At 46.1% G+C, this 22,245-nt stretch overlaps 2 protein-coding genes across 2 annotated transcripts in view; one reads left to right on the top strand and one right to left on the bottom strand.

Annotated features, from left to right (window-relative positions):
• The window catches only part of SREBP (Sterol regulatory element binding protein), a 58,805-nt gene that overhangs the window by 25,787 nt on the left and 10,773 nt on the right, over positions 1-22,245 (top strand). The window contains exons 7-14 of the mRNA XM_037421079.2: positions 280-624; positions 1,200-1,378; positions 2,534-2,792; positions 5,319-5,491; positions 6,619-6,784; positions 9,381-9,468; positions 10,576-10,800; positions 17,740-17,905. Of these exons, the coding sequence (XP_037276976.2) occupies positions 280-624; positions 1,200-1,378; positions 2,534-2,792; positions 5,319-5,491; positions 6,619-6,784; positions 9,381-9,468; positions 10,576-10,800; positions 17,740-17,905 (1,601 nt within the window). The remainder of the gene's footprint in view (positions 1-279; positions 625-1,199; positions 1,379-2,533; positions 2,793-5,318; positions 5,492-6,618; positions 6,785-9,380; positions 9,469-10,575; positions 10,801-17,739; positions 17,906-22,245) is intronic.
• LOC142784198 (uncharacterized) lies at positions 13,323-17,550 on the bottom strand. Its single transcript, XM_075882757.1, has 2 exons — positions 17,544-17,550; positions 13,323-15,288 (listed from the first exon to the last, which is right to left on the bottom strand). Exons 1-2 carry the CDS (start codon positions 17,548-17,550, stop codon positions 13,370-13,372), a joined length of 1,926 nt encoding a protein of 641 aa, XP_075738872.1. The 3' UTR covers positions 13,323-13,369.

Genomic DNA, 22,245 nt, shown 5'->3' with positions numbered 1-22,245 from the left:
ATGCAAGGAGTCGTTGAAGACAGAGGAAGAAATGTACTTGGCCGAACGCACTCAGCATCAATGCTCTGTGATTGCTATGAAAGCGGAAAAGCGTGAAGACAGGTTACCTTGGCAACTGAAAAACGGTAGCAGTTTTCTTGTCTCCCACCGATTGCCACTAGGGTGATGAGGCTCTCTGAAAGCCAGAAATAGTGGAGTTACGCCTTCTAAATGTTTCTTGGTCTGTGTTCAGGCAGTACTCCTGCTGGTGTTATAACGTGACCTGCATGCCCCTTGCAGTGTCTGATATACTGCTGGACCAGAAAAGCCTCATGGCCGAAGCAAGCCAAGAGGCTGTGCTCACTCCACCTTCGTCGGACATGAGCTCGCCCGATCACGCCATGGAGGACACGAGCAGCTCAGAGCCACCCTCACCGCCTCAGAGTCCCTCGGAAACCAAGTTCCCGAGCCCTCTGCGTGGTGCCATGATGCACACCTCCCGGATGGCTCTGTGCATCTTCACGTTTGCTTTTTTCGCATTGAATCCCTTTGGCTGGCTGCTGGCGGGCCCGTCAGGCGACACTTACACACTGGCCTCTTCACACGCTGCTGGACGGACCATCCTGTCAGCAGAAGGTGATGGTGGTAAGCTCTGCTATTTCATTGTAACCACCACCATGGATTCCCGACATATGCAGAGTACAAGTAACCTTGAGAAGGCCTTTCGTAGACCAGTTGACGATTCCTGTTCGGGAAAAGCAACCACAAAAACAGACGGGAGACATGAAGAGACAACACAGTGTCCTTTCTTGTCTTGAATAGATGACATTGTCGAGGTGGTTTCTGCATTCTTGAGGGTGCATCAGTGTTGTTCCATGCACCCCACAAGCTTTACTTGGTTGGAGTTTATGCTCACCTTGGATCTCTGTCACCCAGGCGAGACTTGAAAATGGTCCTAGCTCATTAGACTGCTGTTTGACTGTAGTCTTGATTTGAACGAGTGTTATTTTGTATTCAAGTTAATGGGTAATGATGCTCTCATATCGGAAACCACAAGTATGCATAAGCTTTGCAATTCAGTTTGCGGCATAATAACAAGAATAAGGTTGTAGCGATTTGGAAGAGAGCCTCTTGAATAATAGACTTGTATCTTGGATTTGTATGATTCTATAGTTTGTCCTTTGTTGAGAGATGTACAAAATCTATGCTTTGGCTTTCAGGAACCTCCTGGCTCGGTGTATCTCCATTGTCTCTCTTGGGTTGGTTCCTAAATATGCTGGTGACTGTGGCTTGCCTTTGGCGTCTCCTGCTTTATGGAGATGGCCTGTCTCAATCGCACGGCAAAGCCAACGCAGCCTTTTGGAGGCATCGCAAACAGGCTGATGCAGATCTCTCCCAGGTTGGTGTGCCTTCAAACTTGTATATTACGAATTAAGCCTATATAATTACTTGTAATCAGTCATATTCTTGGCAGTCTTGTAATTAATCTAAGAATCCAGTCGACAGCTGGGTCAGCTGGTTCTACTTACCGTATTTGTACAGTCGAATCTCATTAATTTTAATTCGAACTCACGATGAGGTCCCGTCATAGCTATGTGTATTCCAATGGGCGAAAACGCCCTGTAATTCGAATGCGCAAGAACTTGCGACGGTTAATTTGAACATACCGCGCTCCGAAATGCTCTCAGCACCCCGCCCAATCTCGCGGCGGCACTTGTGACACCTCAACGCTGCACGCGAAGGAAAAGGAAAGCAAAGGCTGCGGTGGAATGTTTGCTCTCTCTCAAATGCTGATCTGCGACGCGCCTGTGTCACGCTTCTCCCTTTTCCGTCCCCGCCACGTGTCGTCGTCAGATAAAGACCCTTCTCCTTCCGACGCCGCTTGCTGAGAGAGGAAAAAAAAAAAAAAAAAAAAAGCTGTAGCGGGGTTGGTTGTGTGGTTGAAGGAAAGGAAAAAGGCACCATCTTCTGCAGCCCTTGTGCCTTGCAGGAGCACGGCTCTGCACCTTTGAGGGAGGGGGTCTCTCACGCGCCGGTGCCATGCTTCCCCTCTTTCCCGTCCCTGCCACGTAACCCTTCTCCTTTCAACAGCGTGTGCGAAGAGAGCAAAAGAAAAAAAAGCTGAGGTGGAGTGTTGGTTTTCTCTCAAATCACGGAGGAAGGAAAGAGTTTTTTCCTTCCTCCATGTCTCGAATGTCGATCTGCTTCTCTCCACGTGGGGATGCTCCTCCTTTCTCGTCACGTGCTCGCCATGCTGCGGCTCCGCTACGCAGTCGTCGTTGTCGTCGTCCTTAGAGTGTGTCGGTCCTGGACATTTCCGCGAGCAACTTTTCTTGCCAGGAGAATTTTCAATAAAGGCAGAAATGTTGTAGGCCCGTGTGCTCAGATTTAGGTGCACGTTAAAGAACCCCAGGTGGTCGAAATTTCCGGAGCCCTCCACTACGGCGTCTCTCATAATCATATGGTGGTTTTGGGACGTTAAACCCCACATACCAACTCTCTCTCTTTTTTTTTCTTGAGAGCCATTTTGAACGCTGGCGCTGATATGCTACAGGGTCGACCAGAGCAAGCCGCTGAGCAGCTGAGTGCCTGCCTGGGGGCTCTGGGTCAGCCACTTGCTGGTGGAAGCCTGCCAGAGGCCCTGTGCGCCGTGGGTTGGCAGGTGCTGCGGCAGCTGCTGCAGTCGGCTCGCGTGGGACTCTGGCTGGAGCGCCAAGCGATGGGTGGCTGGAAACTGGACAAGACGCAGCGAGCACGAACAGCGGCTCAACTGGCTCTTGCACACCACCAGCTCAGCGAGTTGCACCTTCTCGGTTAGTAAGTGCGGTGTGGGAGGCTGTACATAGTCAAAGAACGGCCTAGATGTCACACTGTTGTCCTCGTAGCTTGAAAAGATGGCTCCGCAGTTGGCAGTTGCTCGTGCATGATATCTGACTTAGGTGTCACACATGCTGCAGTTTGGTTGTGTCTCTTGTTTTGCTTACTACTACTTCGTATGACACAATGACTCACCGTGGTGGTCTAGTAGTTATGGTGCTCAAATGCCGACCGGAAGGTTGCAGGATCAAATCCTGACAGCCACGGCTGCGTTTAGATGGAGGTTAAATGCAAGAGTCGTGGGTGCCCAGACAAACTGTATTTATTTTTGCATAATAGGCACATTCGCATAATAGGTGCATAGTTGGGTTGCGAGAAATCGAATTTTTTTATTTCCGCGCATAATAGGCACATCCTGAACTTGGCCATGATCAGTAGTTATGTACCATGCTTGCACGGTTGCAGTTCTACGCCCTCTTACGTTAACTGGATCAAGCAAAAATAAAAAAAAGACCGCGGGTGGTGCTGCGCCAGTTCCGGCACTGCGCCAGCCGGCCGCTAGCCCGGCTGCATGCACTTCTTATAGAACGTGCGATTGCATCTTCATGAAGTGCACGTTGAGTTTCCGGTTGGGAAAAGTATCGTCGTTACCGCATTTGCTACCTCGTCTGCAAATTAAAAAGCTGCTTCCGACACGAGCTTTCGCCTGCGCTGCCGCTGCAAGTACTCGCACAAGCTTGGCGGACTTCTGTCGCCGTTGATTTCCTGGCCGCGAACCTAAACATTGTATCATGCACTGCTCTTGGATTAGTGCTTTAGCGCCATCTTTTCGACACCCAATCTTCATATCCTCCCACGACAACATGCTGAATCGTAGGCTAGTCCTAATCGCTATTGCTGCTTTTTAGTTGCGGTCATGGGCAATCAAAGTTGCGGTTTTGTATAGAATCAACATAAATCTTTTCGTTGGCTCTTTTTGAAGGCACTTATAACACTCGTATGGTGGCTCGCGATTCGATTGCAATGTCTTGGATATGGGGTGCAAGCCCGTGAAATTGAATGATCGGTACCGTTCAGCGCACAAAATTTCGATCGTGATAATGTGCATAATCTTAGTGGTCTGAAATGTAACCGGTGAATTTCTGCGATGGTGCTTTGTTTTCGTAGTTTTTTTTCCCGTTAATTTGATTGGCAATACCGGTCTTTCAATAATTTTTGGAAATTCGAATGCACATTGTGTTGCATACTACAATTCTCGGACACGGGAGACTGCTCGCTCAGCACATTTTGTGCTTGTGTAGCCTATGAAGAATGTTGTTTCAGCTGTAGTGTGGACATTCATGACTTCGGGGATGCACATTATCAACGGTCTATGCTGTTTTCATATACAAGATTTTCGGAAATTTCACCCCGCATAATAGGCGCACCCTGAACTTGGAGCTGGATTTTCTGAAAAAAAGTGTGCCTATTATTTGAGTAAATACGGTACGTTCTTTAAAGGGACACTAAAGTCAAATAACAATTTACGTCAGAGGGAAAGCTCAATGTATGACAACATCTAAAACGACAATATTATAACAGTGCCCTACTTGCCGAGAAATTAAAGTAAATGCACAAGAACACAAGCACCGTAGTAAGACATTTTCAAAATGACCCTGATGACATCAGACAGACCTTCTACACTTAATCATTAGTAATCGATCTAACTGCACTAAATAAAGGATGTTCTGTGCAATAAGAAACGCAATAAAACGCTGCTTCTTCGTTTTTGTTTGATCTATGAAAAAAAGAACTGCCAGACGTTACTATGGGGAATTATGCGAGTGGTTAAAAAATTAAATTTTCACGTGGTTACACAGGACGGGTAATGCCATCTAGCGGGGTGCAGTTGAAACAAAAGCGTCTGCAATCTCGAAGCCAATTGCGGGAAGTTGATCAATGGCCGTTGCTACTGCTGTGGCTCCCGCTGCTTTCGGTCTGCTGCTACTAGCGCAGTAAAGCTGGGCAAGGTTGTGCATGGCAACAGTGACGTGAGATGGTCCGGTCGGTCCGCTTCTTGAAGCGGGTAATTTGAAGTGTGCTAACCCGATGCGTAGCACTAAAGCATGATTTTATTTCAAAATAGGCCCTTTCTTGGCACAGAATTAACACTGCGAGGTTCCTGGACCACCATTTCAACAATCAATGTCGACTTAATAGTTCACATTAGTGTCCCTTCAAGTGGGCAATATTTCGGGAGCCCTCCGCTATGGCATCCCTTATAATAATATGGTGGATGCCAATATCTGGTCGATCTCCCAGCCTTCCTTTTTCCCTCTCTCTTGGTACATAAAATTGTAGCAAATAATATGCTTTTACTTTGTATGGCACTGTATGTGGCTGCACTGATCTCCCTTTGTAAGGCCTTGCTAGTGCTATCTCAAGAATAGTTTATCAAGCGTCAAGCAACAATTGAAGGAGAATTTGCAGTAGTTATGTATACATATGCTGTATATCTCTTCTGCTGTGTTTTGGCCATGCAGGTCACGTGACAGCTTGGGGACGCTGGCAAGGTGTGGCACATGCTCTGGCATCGGTGAACTGGGCTCAGGTTGCCGGTGCAGAAATGCTTGGCCGCCGTCTTCTCTGCCACATTTACTTGGGAGCCGCCTTGCGTCTTCTCGACTGCTGCCATGTGCGCCTCCTCTTCGCACCTGTGAGTGTCAATACCAGCTGTAGGCAAGACTCTCCAGAGCTGTAGGTGTCGATGGAGGGAGCAAAGGCAGCTATGGGTGTCATTCTTTGATTGATCATAGTTTGATTGATGAAAATTTTGCGGGGCAATGCATTGCTGCTTTACTGGGAAAATTTGATTGCCAAAAACAGACAAACAAAAAGAAAATGATATATAAAACGCATTTTGCTAGACTCGTGCGAGTATTCGAGCACTTTGAATGTTAGAGCGGATGTTACAGTGTGTTTGAATTCAATTCGACACAACCTAAAATATTTTAAATTTTGAAGTATTTAAAATAGACTAATAAGCACATATTAGCAACTATAGCAAATAGAAAGGACAAAACACTGACGTACCACTGTGGTCATAACATGCCAGAGCTCACATTTTTTCAAGTTTGTAAATTGCCACATGTAACTCTTCTTGTAAAGGAGGTTTCACAGCAGCACAGGAGTGCTGTGTCGTGAAAATGTCAAAAAATATTTGCACTTTTGCAAAGCTTTATTTCAAATGAATACCTCACATCCGTTAGGCATTCAAGTTTAAATGCTTGTTAAACAAACTTTTATGCTCTCAGTATGATAAGTTTTGATGCATATTTATCAGTTATCACTTGCATCCTACTGAAATTTAAGTCTTCCTACTATTCAGTGTTGCTTCCACCTTAACTCGAACTAAAAAGAATGCATCCTCGTATACCTTGTTCCAGTTTTAAATAATATTGTTACGTGGAGGTTGTGCAGGTTGGTTGGGTCATGACAAATATGCTCATTTTTTAAAATAACATGCGAAATGTACCATTCAGAATATTTAATCACTCTTTGCTTTGAATTCACTTTAAACCTCAAAATCACTGTTTGCACATCCTTAGTTACACTCTTGACAGAGGTACTCTTGCGCTTGTGTTTACGTGCCTAGTTTAGATCTCCAAAACTTGCAAGTAGGCTTAATTTATCCTGATGCATGCACTCCTATGTCATCCATAGTCCGGATATTAGTTTAGCATGCCAAAATAAATTTTTTTGTCTCATGGAGTTCACAGGCCACTATTTCATACACAATCAAATTCCTCTGCTTTTGAAACGTCGTTGTTTTGTAATATTCAGAGGCTTCTACTGTTCCGTGCCCGGCGTGTGTGGTCGTCGCCAAATGCAGTGCCTGCTGAACTGAAGTGGGTCTTTCAAGAAAATGGTCGCAGCTTCCTCCTCAGTCGAGAGTGGATTCCGCTGCAAGGCCCCTCGGAGGATGCACTCACTCGGAGAGGAGACTGCTGTGAGTACTTTTTAAATTTTTTTGTTTAAGTACTAGTTGTTCCAGCTGGAATGTTGCCTTCTCAGTGCATCATCATTTATCTAGCTAGTTGACAATGACACCATTTCATTAAATGAACATGGCTTCTCGTGTGCTGTAAAATGGCGAAAAGAGATTAGCCTAATGTGGGCCAGGGGATTGACTAGAACACTAGCAAAAGAGAGATGAAGAAACGTGTTTATTCATTTTTTTTTTTACTTTCAATTCTGGCTCCAGTAAGAATCATGCTTAGAGCGAAATGTGATGCCGAACTTAAAAATTGAAGGAGCTATTGATAACTGCTTACTACAGCTATGTATGATAGTCATATTTTAAAAATTTTTAAATATATTATTGCCTTGGCTATGGAGCTGATACAATGAAACCTCGATATAACAAATAGTGCTACAAAGAGATTTCTGCCACAATGAATAATTCGAAGCAAGTGCGGCCAGCGTGCACCTAGTTCAAGTGTAACTGCGTTTTGCCGCATCAGCTGCGAACACAAATGTGGTGATGTCAACATAATCATGAGCGACCACGAAAGTTTGCAATCTTACTACATAAGTGCACCAACTCAAAGCAATGCTGCAGACCTAACCACGGTAGATGCAATCACAGATATTAACAATGCAGTTCTAAGGCATGTGCGCGGCCAGCGTGCACTACATGGAATGGAACTACCTTTCGCCACAATCGCTGAGCATGATGAAACTGCGGTCTCCACAATCATTGATAGCGAATAAGCTCTGAAAGTTCACAGCTAACGCATTGAAAGGCCATAAAGTTCTAAAACTGCCCAAAGTGCTTCGGCTTTTCTGTCACTGGCTAATGACTGTTGTAGTGAAGAGCATCGGCCCTTAGCTTTCAGTTGGCTTTTAGCGAACTTTGGCACGCTCGTACACGTTGTGCGCTCAGCTCGCTTCAAGTGTAGTCGATATATTGTATCCGCGCTTACCAGAAAACAGTAGCAGATTGAAAAAGTCACAGTATTGCCACAAGGATAAAGCAATAAATGGGATAGGAAGAAATTGGAATGTCGCACAAATCATAAAAATACACTTGCATCTTGCATATTGATGCAAAGTTGCCTTCATTGCACTACCGTGAGGCCAACTTGCACACCAAAGTTCGCGTATAAGCTGCACCCCGAGTGTAGCTAAAAAATTTTTGTATATTTTGTGCATGTTATAGACAGAAAGTATATTCATTCTGTGTTCGGCCTAGTATATATATGAGTCCGCGAGAGTTCAGTGCAAAGAATAATGCATGTGCATGTTGGGACCTAAGTATGAGTCATAATCATCAGATCTCCTTAGCGGTCCATACATGAAATTTCGCTGCAACGAAATTCTGTGACAAATAACTTTTTTTTATACACCCTGTCATTATGTTGTAGGGAGATTTCATTGGATAGCTTCTTTTTTGCAAACATAAAAACAAGGATTAGTGTACTTGTTACAGGGTTGTTCTCTATTATATCAATTCTTTGGATTGGCATTGTTTCTATAATTTGCAGTAGACACACAAAACTTTTTTAGGATTATCAGAGCATGAATAAGCATCGACTTCGAGCGACATACCATCTCTACTTGCAAAGTTTGTTTCTTGGTGCCACACAAGAATCGCAGGCAGTTGTGCGTGATTACCAGTAAAATATTTCAAATGTTAGCTGTAATGCTGGTAGTATTCATTATTGTGGATTGTGCTCACATGACTGTAAACCAGGGATGAAATGCGTTGTGTGCCGTGACAGCTTCTAGCTTCTTCCTGTACAGTAGACTCTCAGTAAACGGAACCTGAAGGGACCGGGAAAATATGTTCCATTTAGCAGGAGTTCCGTTTACTGAGAGGCGAACATGGGGGCAGAATACAAGCTTGAAACCTGTTTAACCAGTAGTTTCGTTTAACAGATTTCCGTTTACTGAGCGTGTACTGTACTTGGGTAGTTTTTCTAGTATGACAACAGTGTACTGGGGCGAAAGTGACTTCAGGACGAGTTCGGCACACAATGGGCCATGGATAGACCACCAGTTTTTTTTTTTTTCCTTAGTCCTCACTCAGCATGCCATTGATAGTACGTGACATTTGACTGGTTAGGTCATTCTGTATGCAGTCGGCTTTGCTTGCCACTGTTCGTGACAAAAAAACGCAACTGTTCACCTATAAGCAACAAACACTGCAGATAATTCCAGGCATGAAGGATTAATCGAATTTATGCAGTGGCACAATTATAATTAAGGGACTTAGTGGCTTCAAAATACATTGAGAACATCAAGGCCAACTAAAATTTTAAGCTGTACTGTATTTAAATACTTTGAATTGGCATTGTTCTTAAATTCTGGCATCATAAGTTCATCTACAAATACTTGTAGCGGGAGCCCATCTCAAGGAGTGTGGTTATTATAGTACTCTTGGCTTTCTGTTGTGGCTTTGCTAGAGTTTTATGCACACTGGATTCCTGTAAATTACATGAAACTGATTACCTTTTGAATATAAATAATAAACAATGATGCAGGTGTGAATCACAGTTGCTTTTGGGGAATATTTGTAACCAGGAATATTTGTTGTGTTGCAGGCTCACTACTTGCCGCAGTTTCTCAGCTGTACCGGGAACACCTCTTGCACAGGGCCGTTGCTGCACTTGCCTCATCAGGCAGACCAAGGTTTGTAACTAGCATTAGAGTAATGTGTATCAGGTGATGGCCAGTTCTTTGCTGCCATTTCCACAGTGAAATAGAGGCTCAATATACAAAAATTATCATGGTAAAAAAGTTGCACTTTAAGCTTGGTATATTATAGGAGCTGCTTTAGACCACGGGAGAGTAAATTCCTTCCTGTCCCATTTTCTGGCACTCTCTTGATTAGCTCTTTTTAGTATATGTAACAACGTTTTTAAAAGAGAGAAAAGAAGGGAAAAGTGAGCACCGTAACTGTCTGCATTATAGTGCGACACATCAACAATGGCTCACGAGGAATGGGGGTAAGGAGGGATTAAGGGATAGGGAGGATTTAAGGGATAGGGATAGGGCAGGGACAGAGACCCACATGCGGGAATAAGGAGAAGATAGGAAAGATTGACACGGTCGCAAGAGTCCGAAAACGGGGCACTGCTCTTGTTGGCGTCAGGAGATGGCGTAGGGCGAGCCAGTCGGTCAGAGCTGCGCTGTCGTCGGAGATCGCGGGGGCACAACCGGTCGGCACGAAATCCAGCGAGCAAGTCCTTTTTGGGTGTTTAGATTTGGGGACCATACAAAAATGGAGTATTCACAATCAAATCAACTTAAATCGTTCAGCCATGACGGGATTAAAGGCTCATTCATGCTTGTGATTAGTTCCGGTTGCCCCACCAAGTTAGTCTCAAAGTGTTGCTAACTGTCGCGAAGCGACTGCTTTGGCTCAGTTGCGCAATTTCAGTTGCAAACCAAAGATCTAATCAGTTGCGCAAAGATAGGACATCTGCTTATTTTAAAGGGCATGAAAATGCGAGCAGACATGAAATTTGAGTGTCAAAGGGCATAAGTCACACGCAGGTGGAAACATCGGTCACATGGTCGCTTTTCGGTCACCAGTTGCAAACATTTGCACAACCTGTGCTAGCCGCCAGTGTGAAGGAGCGTTCACAGCCTAGGCTTTCCTTTGGGATAGTAAACCCAATGAGTCGGTCTGTCTCTCACGCAATCTGCATGTCCATATGATCTAATTTGTCACCTGTTGCAAACGAGCCTCTTAGCCATACTGAAACAGTGTTCATCCTCCTTTTTTCACTGCAGTCGAGGTGGCCTTGATGCCCTGCAGCTGGTGGAACTGCTGGAAGGTGCGAGCTGCAGCTCCAGCATGACCGGCGACAGTCTGACCGGTGTGGAACACGACGAGGCTGCCCTCTGGTGGGCTGCAGTGCTGCGTGTCGCATTGTTGTGGGTGCGTGGAGAGCCCGCCCAGCAGGAATGCGCCCAGGCCGAGGCTGCCCTGCGCAATCTGCACTGGGATCAGACTCAGTAAGGGGCAATGCTTTCATGCATGTGCTGGTCTTGTGTTGCCGAAGTAAACAAACGAAAGGAACACCCTATGAAATCAACAGAAAGTGAAGCTAAGGAACCTATAGAGGACATTACCTGTACATATTAACTGTAGTATATGGTAATTATCGCATAAATAGGAAGGAATTAATGTGAATGAAAAATGGATCTGCTGCAGGTTGGGAATGAACCTACTACTCTCGGGTAACGCATCCAATGCTCTACGGCACAGGGGCAGCTGCTTTTCCATCCACCCTGTTGGGTACAGTCGAACCCGTCTAAAATGAACTCTAATGGCGAATTCCAATTGTCGAGCAGGAGCAAGTTTTCTTGCTCCGCGTCCGAGAATCTGCATTCTGCTGATAGATTCGGAGCAAGTCTGCGTTTTCCGCTGGCAGATTCAGAGCAACCCATTTCCTGATGGAGTGTTCCACGTGCTCCATCTTGCAGAGACAGATTTTGCCGGATCAGCGAGAATGCGTTGCAGTCGTTTCCAGTACAATCGGGCAGCTAGGTTGTCTTTAGCGTTTTTTGAGGCGGTGTCTGTGTAGTCACCCTGTGCACTTGTTTACATTCCTAAAATGGTGTCGTTTGACTCTGCTGGACATGCTGCTGCTGGTTTGCTTCTGGCTACTGCTAGCAGTAGCGAAGACGACGAGCCGTATGTGCTGTGCGAAATGATGTGTAAGCAAACGTTTCCTGGCCCACCGTGCACAAGGCCGCAAATAATCGGCTAGGTCGAGGAAGTTTCTACTACTGGTTTAGTGACGTATGTGTAAACAATATCCGGAGTGACCTCCCGCAGGGCATTTATGTTTTCCACTTTCAAATCTGGCTTGGCGCAATCCAAGTGCTCGCTCCAGGATTTCAGTGGCCGCTCCGGATCTACCAGCAGAATTCACCATGAAGTGCCACGAAAAGTAGTCCGCCTTATTGGGCTAACTTGTAAAAACGGGCACCTAGCAACAAGCTGCTCATTTCATCTGCGAACAACCCTCGGTGACATTTAAGCCTTCTCGCTTCTTGATATGACAGTCGTGAGTGAATTAAGGGGAGATGCTACTCGAAAAAGGTTTTTTTTTTATTTCATAACCCAGCTCCTTAAAATTTTAGGTGTTTGTAAAGCTTGCAGTGCTGATTTCATAACTGCAATTATTTTTTTGATAGCTATAGTACAGTGCAGTCCACTTATAACGATACCACATATAACGACATATCGGTTATAACGATGGGTCGACTTAACAGTCTCATTTTATGCATTGGGGCTATGGGGAAAAAAACCATATATAACGATATGTTATCCACCGCATATCGGATACAACGATGAAAAGTTTGCCGTGGATGGCATGTTTCATTCAGAATAATCGTAACATTTAGATTGATAAGTTCCTCTGAAACGAACTATGCCGAGACAAGACGAAAAGTTAGCGTAGGCGAGTACGTATCTGCCGCCACTGCAGCACAGCGCCAGCAGCGCGTCCCGGCCGTTCAAAAAGCCGAAGAGAGCATCGCGAGTTGGCGTGACGCGCTACAGATGGCGTCAGCTGTGTCACGTTTTGCGCCTCGCCGCGCGTCGACCGCGGAGAGGCTGAGAGAATTAAAAAAAAAAATGCGAAAAGCAAAGCGCCGCGCTCCGCGGCTCCCCGCCTTCTACAACGGCAAGCTACTCGTAGCTTGCCGAACGAAAGCGGGAAAGAGAGCGAAAATAAAAAAAGCGAAAAGCAAAGCGACGCGGCGGCATCGGGGCGGGGCCTCGTTGGCATTCCGGCTGTGTACCTCTGGCTGTGCTTTCTTCCTCCCACTGCTCCCACCCCGCCGTCGGTCAGTCTCTCTTCCTCAGCGAACCCGTGATGCGTTCTTCGGAGTAAGAAATAAAGTCTTGTTTTTGACATCCTACTATCTACAATATTTATTAATTGGTGAAAATAGCGAAATGAAGCCTGGAGCTACAAAAGGTACGTCCGGCGACGATTTTTTGGTGGCAGTCCAGATATAACGATCACCGGTTATAACGATCATATTTTTAGGTTTTCTCGATATCGTTATAAGTGGACTGCACTGTAGTTCCGGAGTTACTACAACTTTGATATCAAAATATAGTGTTTTTTGTGCACATAATAAAGCTTACTAAAAGTTTTCACACAGAATTCCAAAATGGCTCATTCTGCTGCACTTGAGCAGTACAATACAGAAAAGTACCTCAAACAGAAAACTTATTTGCTACATTAAAAAAAAAATTAAAAGTACTAAATGCATATTTTACATCTCTCTATCAGTGTATCAAGTTGTGTAACAAAAAATCTGTGATGTATAATGCAACCTAAAGTAGATACTTGTATTCTAGAGTGGCTGATTAAGCTCTGTGCAAAATTTCATCAAGATAGGACTATTTTATGCCTAAAAAAGATTGTGCACAAGATGAGAGAATTACCTCAAAATGGAAATCGAGAAAAATGCATTTGAAAGTTGTAAATATGTTTACTCATGATTACATAGTGCGATTTGCACAAAACTTGGTGATATCATAGAAGGGACACAGCTAGAGCACCTAAAATTGTCCTGCTCCATATGTGGATCCTTCTCGCCGCTTGAGAAGGGAGTCATCAAGGCGCGCTTTCTTTGCCACGTTCCGCCGATGGGCCCTTGCCTCGGCTGTTTCACACGCAGACATTCTTTCGATTCTCCTCTGGTCGCGGGATTGGCCCAGGGTGATCAGTTGATCTGGTGGGACTACACCAAGCTCCTCTAGCACGTGTTCAAAGCTTGAATGTCCTTTATTGAACCACAACACGGCCATAGCAGCTGCAGTTTCCACTGTTGTCCGGGAGGCAAACTTAGTCTTCGGACACAACAACCAGATTTTGCTGTTCAAAGATTCTGCAGCGTTTTGGGTCTTCCCTTGGATACAACGCACCAGCAACTTTTCATCTGTGAGCCGCTTGTAAATGGGAAGCACAGCCAATCCTTGAGCCTTGGTCAAGATTGGTGTGTGGTCGGGTGGGGCCTCCCCAAGCGCTTCGGCTCGCCTATGCTTGCACCAGGAAGTCGCCCCTTCTGGACAGTATCGGTGGCTGCCTGCTGTGTTGCTCCATGATGAATGGAAATATGAGGCCCAGATGGCACGATGCATTTTCAGAATATCACCTCTGTTGTTTGTGATTGAAATACGGTAATAGTTCTGCAGCTTCTGAATTGTGCCATCTGTCAGCTTTTCCCCTCGTGGAAGTCGTGTTGGCAGTTTCCGAAGTGCAGTGCCTAGACGCTTGGCCACATGGTTTGTGCACTCCTCCTTGTCTACAACAGCTTCACCATATACCTTGGCCTCAGCGACAGCGGTATAAGCTTTGCTGTCCCCATCACTGAGGAACTTGGTGAAGCACAATGGTGTTGTGTATGAGGATGTCCTGCCCCATATGCGCAAAGCTGCCTCAGTCTCCATGGCATGAGAGGAGCACTCTGTATTTTTTTCGCAGACAGGTGTGTGGAATGCTTGCCATATTTCTTCCTCATCACCCAAGTCCTGGTGCCGGCTACAGGCAAGGCAATAATTAGATAGCACTTCAAAATCTAGGCACAAACCAGTGTCCACAGACACAGCAGTGCCGATGCCATTGTGGCTCTTGTGCCCTCTTTTTTGCCATGTGCCATCATACATGACAGCAACATCAGCCCCATCCACTTTCTCTTTAGTTATCATCCGCGCTTTCGCCAGGTTTTCTTGCACAGCTTTGGTAGCTGCAGCATGAACTTTTTTGCCGATTGCAATAAAAGTCTTATGATGCATAGGTATTGGCAGTCCAAGAATAGCGCAAAAACGCGACAGCTGTTCATGCCCAATGCCTATTGCACGCGCATCCACAACTACCTTTACATTGACAGCGAAGCTGTCGCGCGAGCTGCCGCTTCGGTAGCTCCAGTCATCACCGGCATCGGTGGGCTGTCTTTCCGGCAGAACACGCCGCGAACTATGCGCGGCAGAAACCACTGACTCAGGACACTCACTGTTATCACAGTGCAACTCGAGGAACGAAGAGAGGCCCTTACGTTTACTTGCGGTGTCGCGAACGACGAGTCCAGCGGTGTGGCATGTTGGACAAACAGCACGGCTTACCATCGATGTCAGTGCGCCGATGTCACAAAATACTCCGCTCACAGAGCCACAAACACTCTTCGTTCTTTCGCTTTCGAACTGTTCAATCTTTTTGTCTGATGCGCTGATGAACTTGATCACGGCGTCGATTTCGTCAAAGTTCCCGCAAGCCGCCGTATCCCCGCTGCCTTGATTAGGCCTAGTGGCCCGCGGCTCGCATTCTTCTACCGCTGCTTTGCGCTTCAGTTTACGTCGACGCCCTTGGTACTTGTTCTTGCTTGCAAACTTTCGTGCTCGGAAGTCTCGCTTCTTCGAGTTATCCATGGTAAACTCGGAAAAACATAGAAACGCACGGCAAGTGCCGATCGTCGCAAGCGCTCAGCGAGCGAGGCCGATCAGATGTAGCCAATGGCGGCCTCGGTAGCGTACCATGTGACCGGTAGAGATGCGCGAAGCGGCTGCAGCTTGGCTGTAAACCGACTTGGAAACGACTGTTTTGTGAAATTCCTCACTAAAATACGAAACTAGGGGGACGCCTGTACACTAGAAGGAGCCTTGATCTACACCACCGAACAAACCCCGATGGCGGACGTCATCGTGTTGCCGAGTGGCGGATTTTCAAAAATAGCCGTCGGATGCGTGAATTCGCGACTTCGGCAGCTACCTTCACTAGCGCAGATCGACTTTTTACCACTTTCTTGTTTGAATTCAGCTATGACCTTTGGGGAAATGATAGTTGAATGATCAAAAGTGATTTTAGAAGCAATATCTCAAAAGTGGAAATTTTCGCAAAAAATGCGATTTTTCGACCCGCATCTCCCCTTAAAGTGCCTTTACAATAAATTAACACCGTTTCACTGAAGTACGGTACACCGTTCGCTGAAGTGTGGTACCGGCACATGCAGCTCATTATCCTTGGCTATTTACGTGCAGCGTGTTGCCTACTGGGTCTCACACGGTTACTGCTGGGCCGCTTGCTATGTACAGTTGAACCCAGTTTCTATGACCTCAGCTATAACAATCTATTGGTTATAATGACCATATTTCGGAGCATTACGATTTTCCCATGCTATCCATTCAAACTGTGCCCGCATGTAGTGAATATTTTTCAAAGCTTCTTACTTTGACAATGAACACTTACAATATGCTCACGGTGAAAACATGGTGCACAAGAAGCGGAAAAAAAAGTTGTGACATGTCGGAGGCGTGCGCTCGCACATCCTCCCCTGCAGTTTACTAGTGAAGAAGATATCGTAGACTGTGGTGAGTACGCACAAAGATTTCAAACGCTGGAAGCAAGGTCGCTCACTCTCCAGGTGTTTATTCACTGGCAGAATGGCATATGCACGAAAAGGATGCAGCATGGAGACTTGCAGTTGGCTTTCGCACGGCAAGCTTCTTTGATGCTGTTCTCTGCAACTATGACTGCCAACAATTGATCAATGTGTTTTGCCTTTGAACTCAAGAAGTCAGAAATGCAAGAAGTGATAGCTTTTTGTTGCATAATAGTTCACTGCGACGCCCAACTCACCTATACCACCATGTGCCGCAAAAAGTATTTTGCCTTTCGGTAACGGTGCAGGTTGATCAATTTATGATAACGTATTCCGCCTGGTTGGTTACGGTGGTGCCTTAACAGGTCAACATCAGAAAAGGCGAAGGCGAGGTGGCCAGTGGCAATCAGTCTGCCATATTGACTCATGACTGACAGCCTTGTCACAGTTATCTACATACATTTGCTCGGCTGCGCATGTTTAAACCACGCTTAGTGACAGTGGTGCAAGCTTGTCATGCTGCTGTGCGCAAGTTCCCTGCCATGTTGTGCGAGGTCGCTTGGGAATTGCTTGCAAGAAGCATGTCTTTGTCGTGTCGAACGAACAGGCTACTCTCTCCACGTAAGCATGTTCCGTAATGAAGCATACACAAAAAACACATGAACGCGTGCATACATTTCACTGCAACCAGCCCAGCATGCGACGGCGAGAGCCAGGTGAGCAACGTGCTGCACGCAACTGGCCAGGATAAATTTTTTATTATGGGTGGAACTGCGCTTGAGCGGAGCAACACGAGTTTTTTGCGATTGTTTAATTCACTTGTGAGCAGACAGCGAGTGTCTCTTCCCACACGAAAAGGCCAACTTGTCACCGTCACCAGTAAGGTTGTACGTACTTTTTAATAAAAAATACACAAAAAGAAAATTGTTAGGTTGCTAAGTGCCCGTTTTTAAGGATGAGTCTTTGTGCAGTCAACTATCGACATAGGGGCGACTTATCTCGACACTTTCGAGTTTGTTATAAGTAGGTTTTGCTGTGCTAGGGGTGTGCGAATATTTGAACTTTTGAATATTTTTCTAACGATGCTTACTATTCAAATGAATCTGAAAATTGTCTGCTTGTTAAAGTTCGATACAAAACAAAAGCCACTTTCGTGGCTTTTGGCCAGAGCTTACCATGGGTTAAGTTGAGTGCGGTGTCATTGGCGTCGCAAAATGGCAACTGAGGGCATTTTCTGACGGGTTTACGCAAGTTATTGCATTGTTGACAGCAGCTTGTTTGCGTCATGTAAATCCCCAGTGAAGTCCAAATGCTTATGCTCCGCTTCAAAATCATAGCTCATGTCAAAAGAGTTTTACCTTGCATGCATGACATCTGTCTTTGCAAGCTGTTAGGATCTCCTTCTGATTAGTTTTGATTTCAGCTAATTTAACATTCTCGGTATTTCTGTACTTCTTGAATAGATTTGATTAGTTGGAATGGTGTAGATGGAATGCCACTGTGCCAGTCATTCATTTCCTAACTGGGCATGACGTGTGTGAAATTTCTGTGCAGGGATCCATTGCCATGGGCGGTGGCGTCTGCAATGATGGCTCGAAAGGGACTCTTGGCAGCTCAACAGCCCTCATCACGCGACACTCTCAATGCTTGCAATCGGGCTAGTGCACGATTGTGGGATTGTGCTGGCCATCCGAAGCACCTTGCCAATGCCACTTCACAGGCAAGTGTTATTTTTTCTCTTGCGCTCATTGTATAGCATTGACGGCTCAGAAACCGTTTCCCCAACCACGCACGTACGCACGCAATTAACCAAGAATGTGGATGGGGGAAAGCCGCCGTTGTAGCACACAGCTGGCAGTGTAACATGTTAAATACGGAGGATGCAAGTTTGACTTCACAGTGATTGCAAGGGTGTTTTTTCAACCACTTGCCTTGAGATCACCGTTTTGACACTTCAAATAAATCCCACCTTTTCTTGATAGAATCGTAGCTTGGACTTGTTGCTAATTCAATATTGACATGTTTGCAAAGCACCCGTTGAACAAGAACAGAGAGGACAGAACACAGGCACTGTGTTGTGTCCAGCACTTGTGTTGTGTCCTTTTCTTCGTCCTCGTACAGTTGGCACTGTGTAAACATGGCAATGGTTGTCCTTCCAATTCATTATGATTTCAACTAATTTAGCATAAAAAGTTTTGTGCTTTGTTCTTTCCTTCTAGCATTTTATTCTAGCTAGATACGATCACTGATCAACTTAGTGCTCACCAGTAGCTTTCTGCTGATACACTGTCACGAATACTGAGTTGACCACTACAGCATCACCTTGTGGAATAACGCTGCAAATTACGTGCTGAAACACACAGGCACATTGGAGGTGAAAAGTGCCTGGTTTTGCGGTGCATTGTAGTTGCATTGCATGTTCGTTGTATACAGTGCAGTGCTTCTTCAGTGCAATCGCAAGGTCTGCGCTGTGACATCGGTCCGGAATGGCATGCATACATTTAGGAGCACAGATACTTGGGCAAGTTTTGAACTGATCCATGTGGGTTCTTAGGAGTGTAAAACAGACAAGATACAAGAGAAGGACTACACAGGACGAGTGCTCAACTGTGTAGTTTTTTTCTTGTATCTTGTCTGTTTGGTGCTCCTAAGCACCACAACATACACACATTGCAGCGTAAAACACCTTGCATCAGTGGCTGGAATGAGCAGACGACATTATTGTGGCGATTTTCAGGGGTGCAATAATTACAGTGAAAGCTCGTTAATTCAAACATCAATAATTCGAATTTATGGATAATTCGAACTATAAGTTATGATCCGGCCAAGCTCCATACAAGCCTATGAATAAAAAAGCCAGTTAATTCGAATGCGAGTAGGTTCCGCCACGGATAATTCAAACTACGGGCCACCGCGCCGGTAGCTTGGCTAGTCGCCCAATAGGGCGGCTGCCGAGTTGCGAGGCGGCGTTGACAGTGAGCGGAGAGAAACTGGCTTGGAGGCCAGAGTGCAGAAAATGTCACCTCTTACTCTTCACCCCCCCATAATATCTCTCGGCGGCTGCCTGCTCTCCGTCCTGGGTAACCTCCAAGATTTCTAAGCGCAGATCTCAGAGCCTTTCCAAATCCTGCGTAGCTGCCGCTGTTAAACGACAGATGGCATGATCAGCACACAGAAAATCGAATGCGTCGCAGCTTCGCACAGCCTACGCCTCCTAAAAAAATTATGCCTGGAACGTGAGCTGCGAACGCGGTGCTCTACCCTCCAATTTTACTCTCCTCCTTCGGTTCGAAGGCAAGCGTCTCTGACGGCCGTCCCCTGCAAACACAGCAATGCTCTCACAGTTGCCTCCGAGCAGCTGTGATGTCACGTGACAGAGCGGTATAGTAATGTCACGTGACTGAGCGGTACGGAGGCGAGCGGTCTCATGCGGCGGCCTGTCGCAACACAAAGCAGGAGGCATGGCCTCCGAGATTAAGTGCTGGCAGGGGGCTCTTAATTGAAAAGAGAGCGACGTTTCAGGCATAGTTTTTTTAGGAGGCGTTGGCCCATCCTTTATCTCTGCAGTCTCCGTCTCGGCTGTGCGTCGTACGCCTCGGTTGTTGGTGCCGGGAGTAGCTTCCAACTGTCGCGATTCTTTGTGTTGGTGTTAGGCCTAGGCTAACGTATGCTGCGGTAGCGCCGGTAGTAGCTTCCCGTCTGTCGCGATTCTGCTGCTGTGACTTGATGGCATGTGCCCGCGGCAAATACCGTGCCAAAACACTTCAGGAGAAAGCTGATATCCTGCGGGAAGTGGACGCTGTACTCTTGCCTAAGCAAGAAATCGCGAAAAAGCATGGTATACCAAAATGACGCTATCTACCTATATAAAATATAGGACTATTGAAAACGCCTTACAGGCAGAAGTTGCGAGCAAAAGGAGGAGGTTGCGGCCCGCAAAGTATCCTGACATTGAGAAAGCGCTTCTCATTTGGATAAAGGAAATGCGTTCGCAGGACATACCACTGAGTGGCCCAGTCATACCGGCAAAGGCAGCGGACTTCACCCTGCAGCTAGACTACGACGACTTCGCTGCTTCAGATGGGTGGTCGCACCGTTTTTGCGAGCGTTACGACCTCGTTTTCTGTGCTGTGTCGGGTGAAATAAACGCTTCCAACATAGAAACGTGTGACGGTTGGCGCTCCGAGGTGCTTCAAGGCTACATGGAGAAGTATTCTCCGCTGGACATATTTAATGCGGATGAAACTGCCTTATTTTTCAAATTGCTGCCCGCCAAAACTATCACGTATAAAGGTGACAGGTGCACAGGAGGGAAAAAAAAAGTAAAGAACAGATAACTGGGATGGTTGCTGCGAACATGATCGGGACCGAAAAGTTGCCTCTGTTCGTGATAGGCAAATCGAGAAGTCCTCGTTGCTTCAAAAACATCCGGTCCCTCCCATCAGACTACGCGGCCAACAAAAAGGCCTGGATGACGGGGGATTGTTTGCGGCTGGGGAAGCTTGACAAGAAGTTCGAACGCTGAGGCCGCAAAGTCCTGCTTCTTGTGGACATTTGTTCGGCCCATGCAGTCAACGTTGAGACGAAGGCCATTGAGCTGTCGTTCCTTACAGCAAACACGACAGCGATATTGCAGCCCATGAACCAGGGTATAATTAAAAATTTAAAATCATTTTATCGCCGTCATATGTTGGAACGAATTATTTTGTGCAATAACTAGCAAGTGACGCTCCTAAGTGCACTACACATGCTTGTGTGTGCTTGGGAGCTAGTGACAGCGCTTACGATAGCGAATGGCTATCGCCACTGTGGCTTCAGCACCGAAGCTCTACAAGCTGACGAGCCACCAGTGCTCGAACACAGCGTCACCGCCCCCATGGCGGACGTTTTGGAAGACATCTGCTTTGCGGACAACGTCGATGTGTACTCAAGTGCAGTGGTGTGTGGTGCACTCACGGATGACGACATATGTCAGGTGAGAAGTGCAGAACCTGTCACTGCCAGTGACGATTATGAGGAGGAGGACGAAGCACCAGTGCGGCCCTCTGCTGCGGAAGTCATGGCCGGATTGAATGCCGCCCGTCTTTTTTTAAGTTTTGAAGAAGGCGGAAAAGAGGCCTTCTGCCAAATTCGCTCCTTAGAGCAAAAAGTGCTGGCTGTCGCCTTCAAGGAAAGAAGGCAGACCGCAATCAGAAATTTTTTCAAAAAATAAATTGTTATGCCCTACTCGCAGTGTACTATTGTTCTTCACTTTCGTTAGTTTGTACTTTCGTTAATTCGAACTGAGGCGGCTTCCCCTTGCGGTTTGATTTAACAAGCTTTTACTGTATTCGCGAAAAAAAAGAAATATTTTTGTTGGGTGATGTTGGGGGTGCGAGGATTATGCGAGTAGATACGGTAGTATGAAGCAGGGCATTACCATATTTACTGGCGTAATCCTCGCACTCGCATAATTCTCACACCCCCGACATCGCCCGACAAAAAATATTTTTTTTTTTCTCGAGTCGTTATCGCACCCCCGAAATTTGCCACAATAATGTCGTCTGCTTGTTCCAGCCACTGATGATGATAGCATGTGCCGTCTGGCGCCATCTCCTAAGAAAAGAGCATACTATTATTGCACCGAAATTCAATCCAATCCAAGCCAAAGTGGCAAATGCACGTGGCTACACGGATGCTTTCAAGTTAAGTGATAGATCATAGACTAAACAATGACAACAGGGCCGCCGGTAGGCCCTTCGGAGTCCGAGTTTTGTGCTCGCTACTAGTGACGGCAGCTGGAAGCCACCAAGACGTGTTGGGCCTTCCGTGTGTCCAAGACTGGGATTGATGGTAAAGTTTATTTCTTGAGAAGGTAACTGCAGGCGATTCTGTTAAATGGCCGTCAGCCCAATACTGACGTCCTTCGCTTACCTTTTGCGGACTCTTGTTGAGCAACGAACGCTACCACTATACCCACAACACCCTCAAGCTTTGCGTACGGTATTCTAATTTTCAACTATTTGATTGCGCCTTTTGTGTCTCAAATAAATCTTGCCTTGTGTTGAACCTGTGCTTTTA

The sequence above is a fragment of the Rhipicephalus microplus genome, chromosome 2, assembly GCF_043290135.1.
Source record: "Rhipicephalus microplus isolate Deutch F79 chromosome 2, USDA_Rmic, whole genome shotgun sequence".
Taxonomy (NCBI): Eukaryota; Metazoa; Arthropoda; class Arachnida; order Ixodida; family Ixodidae; genus Rhipicephalus; species Rhipicephalus microplus.
This window is presented reverse-complemented; position numbering and strand designations above follow the sequence as displayed.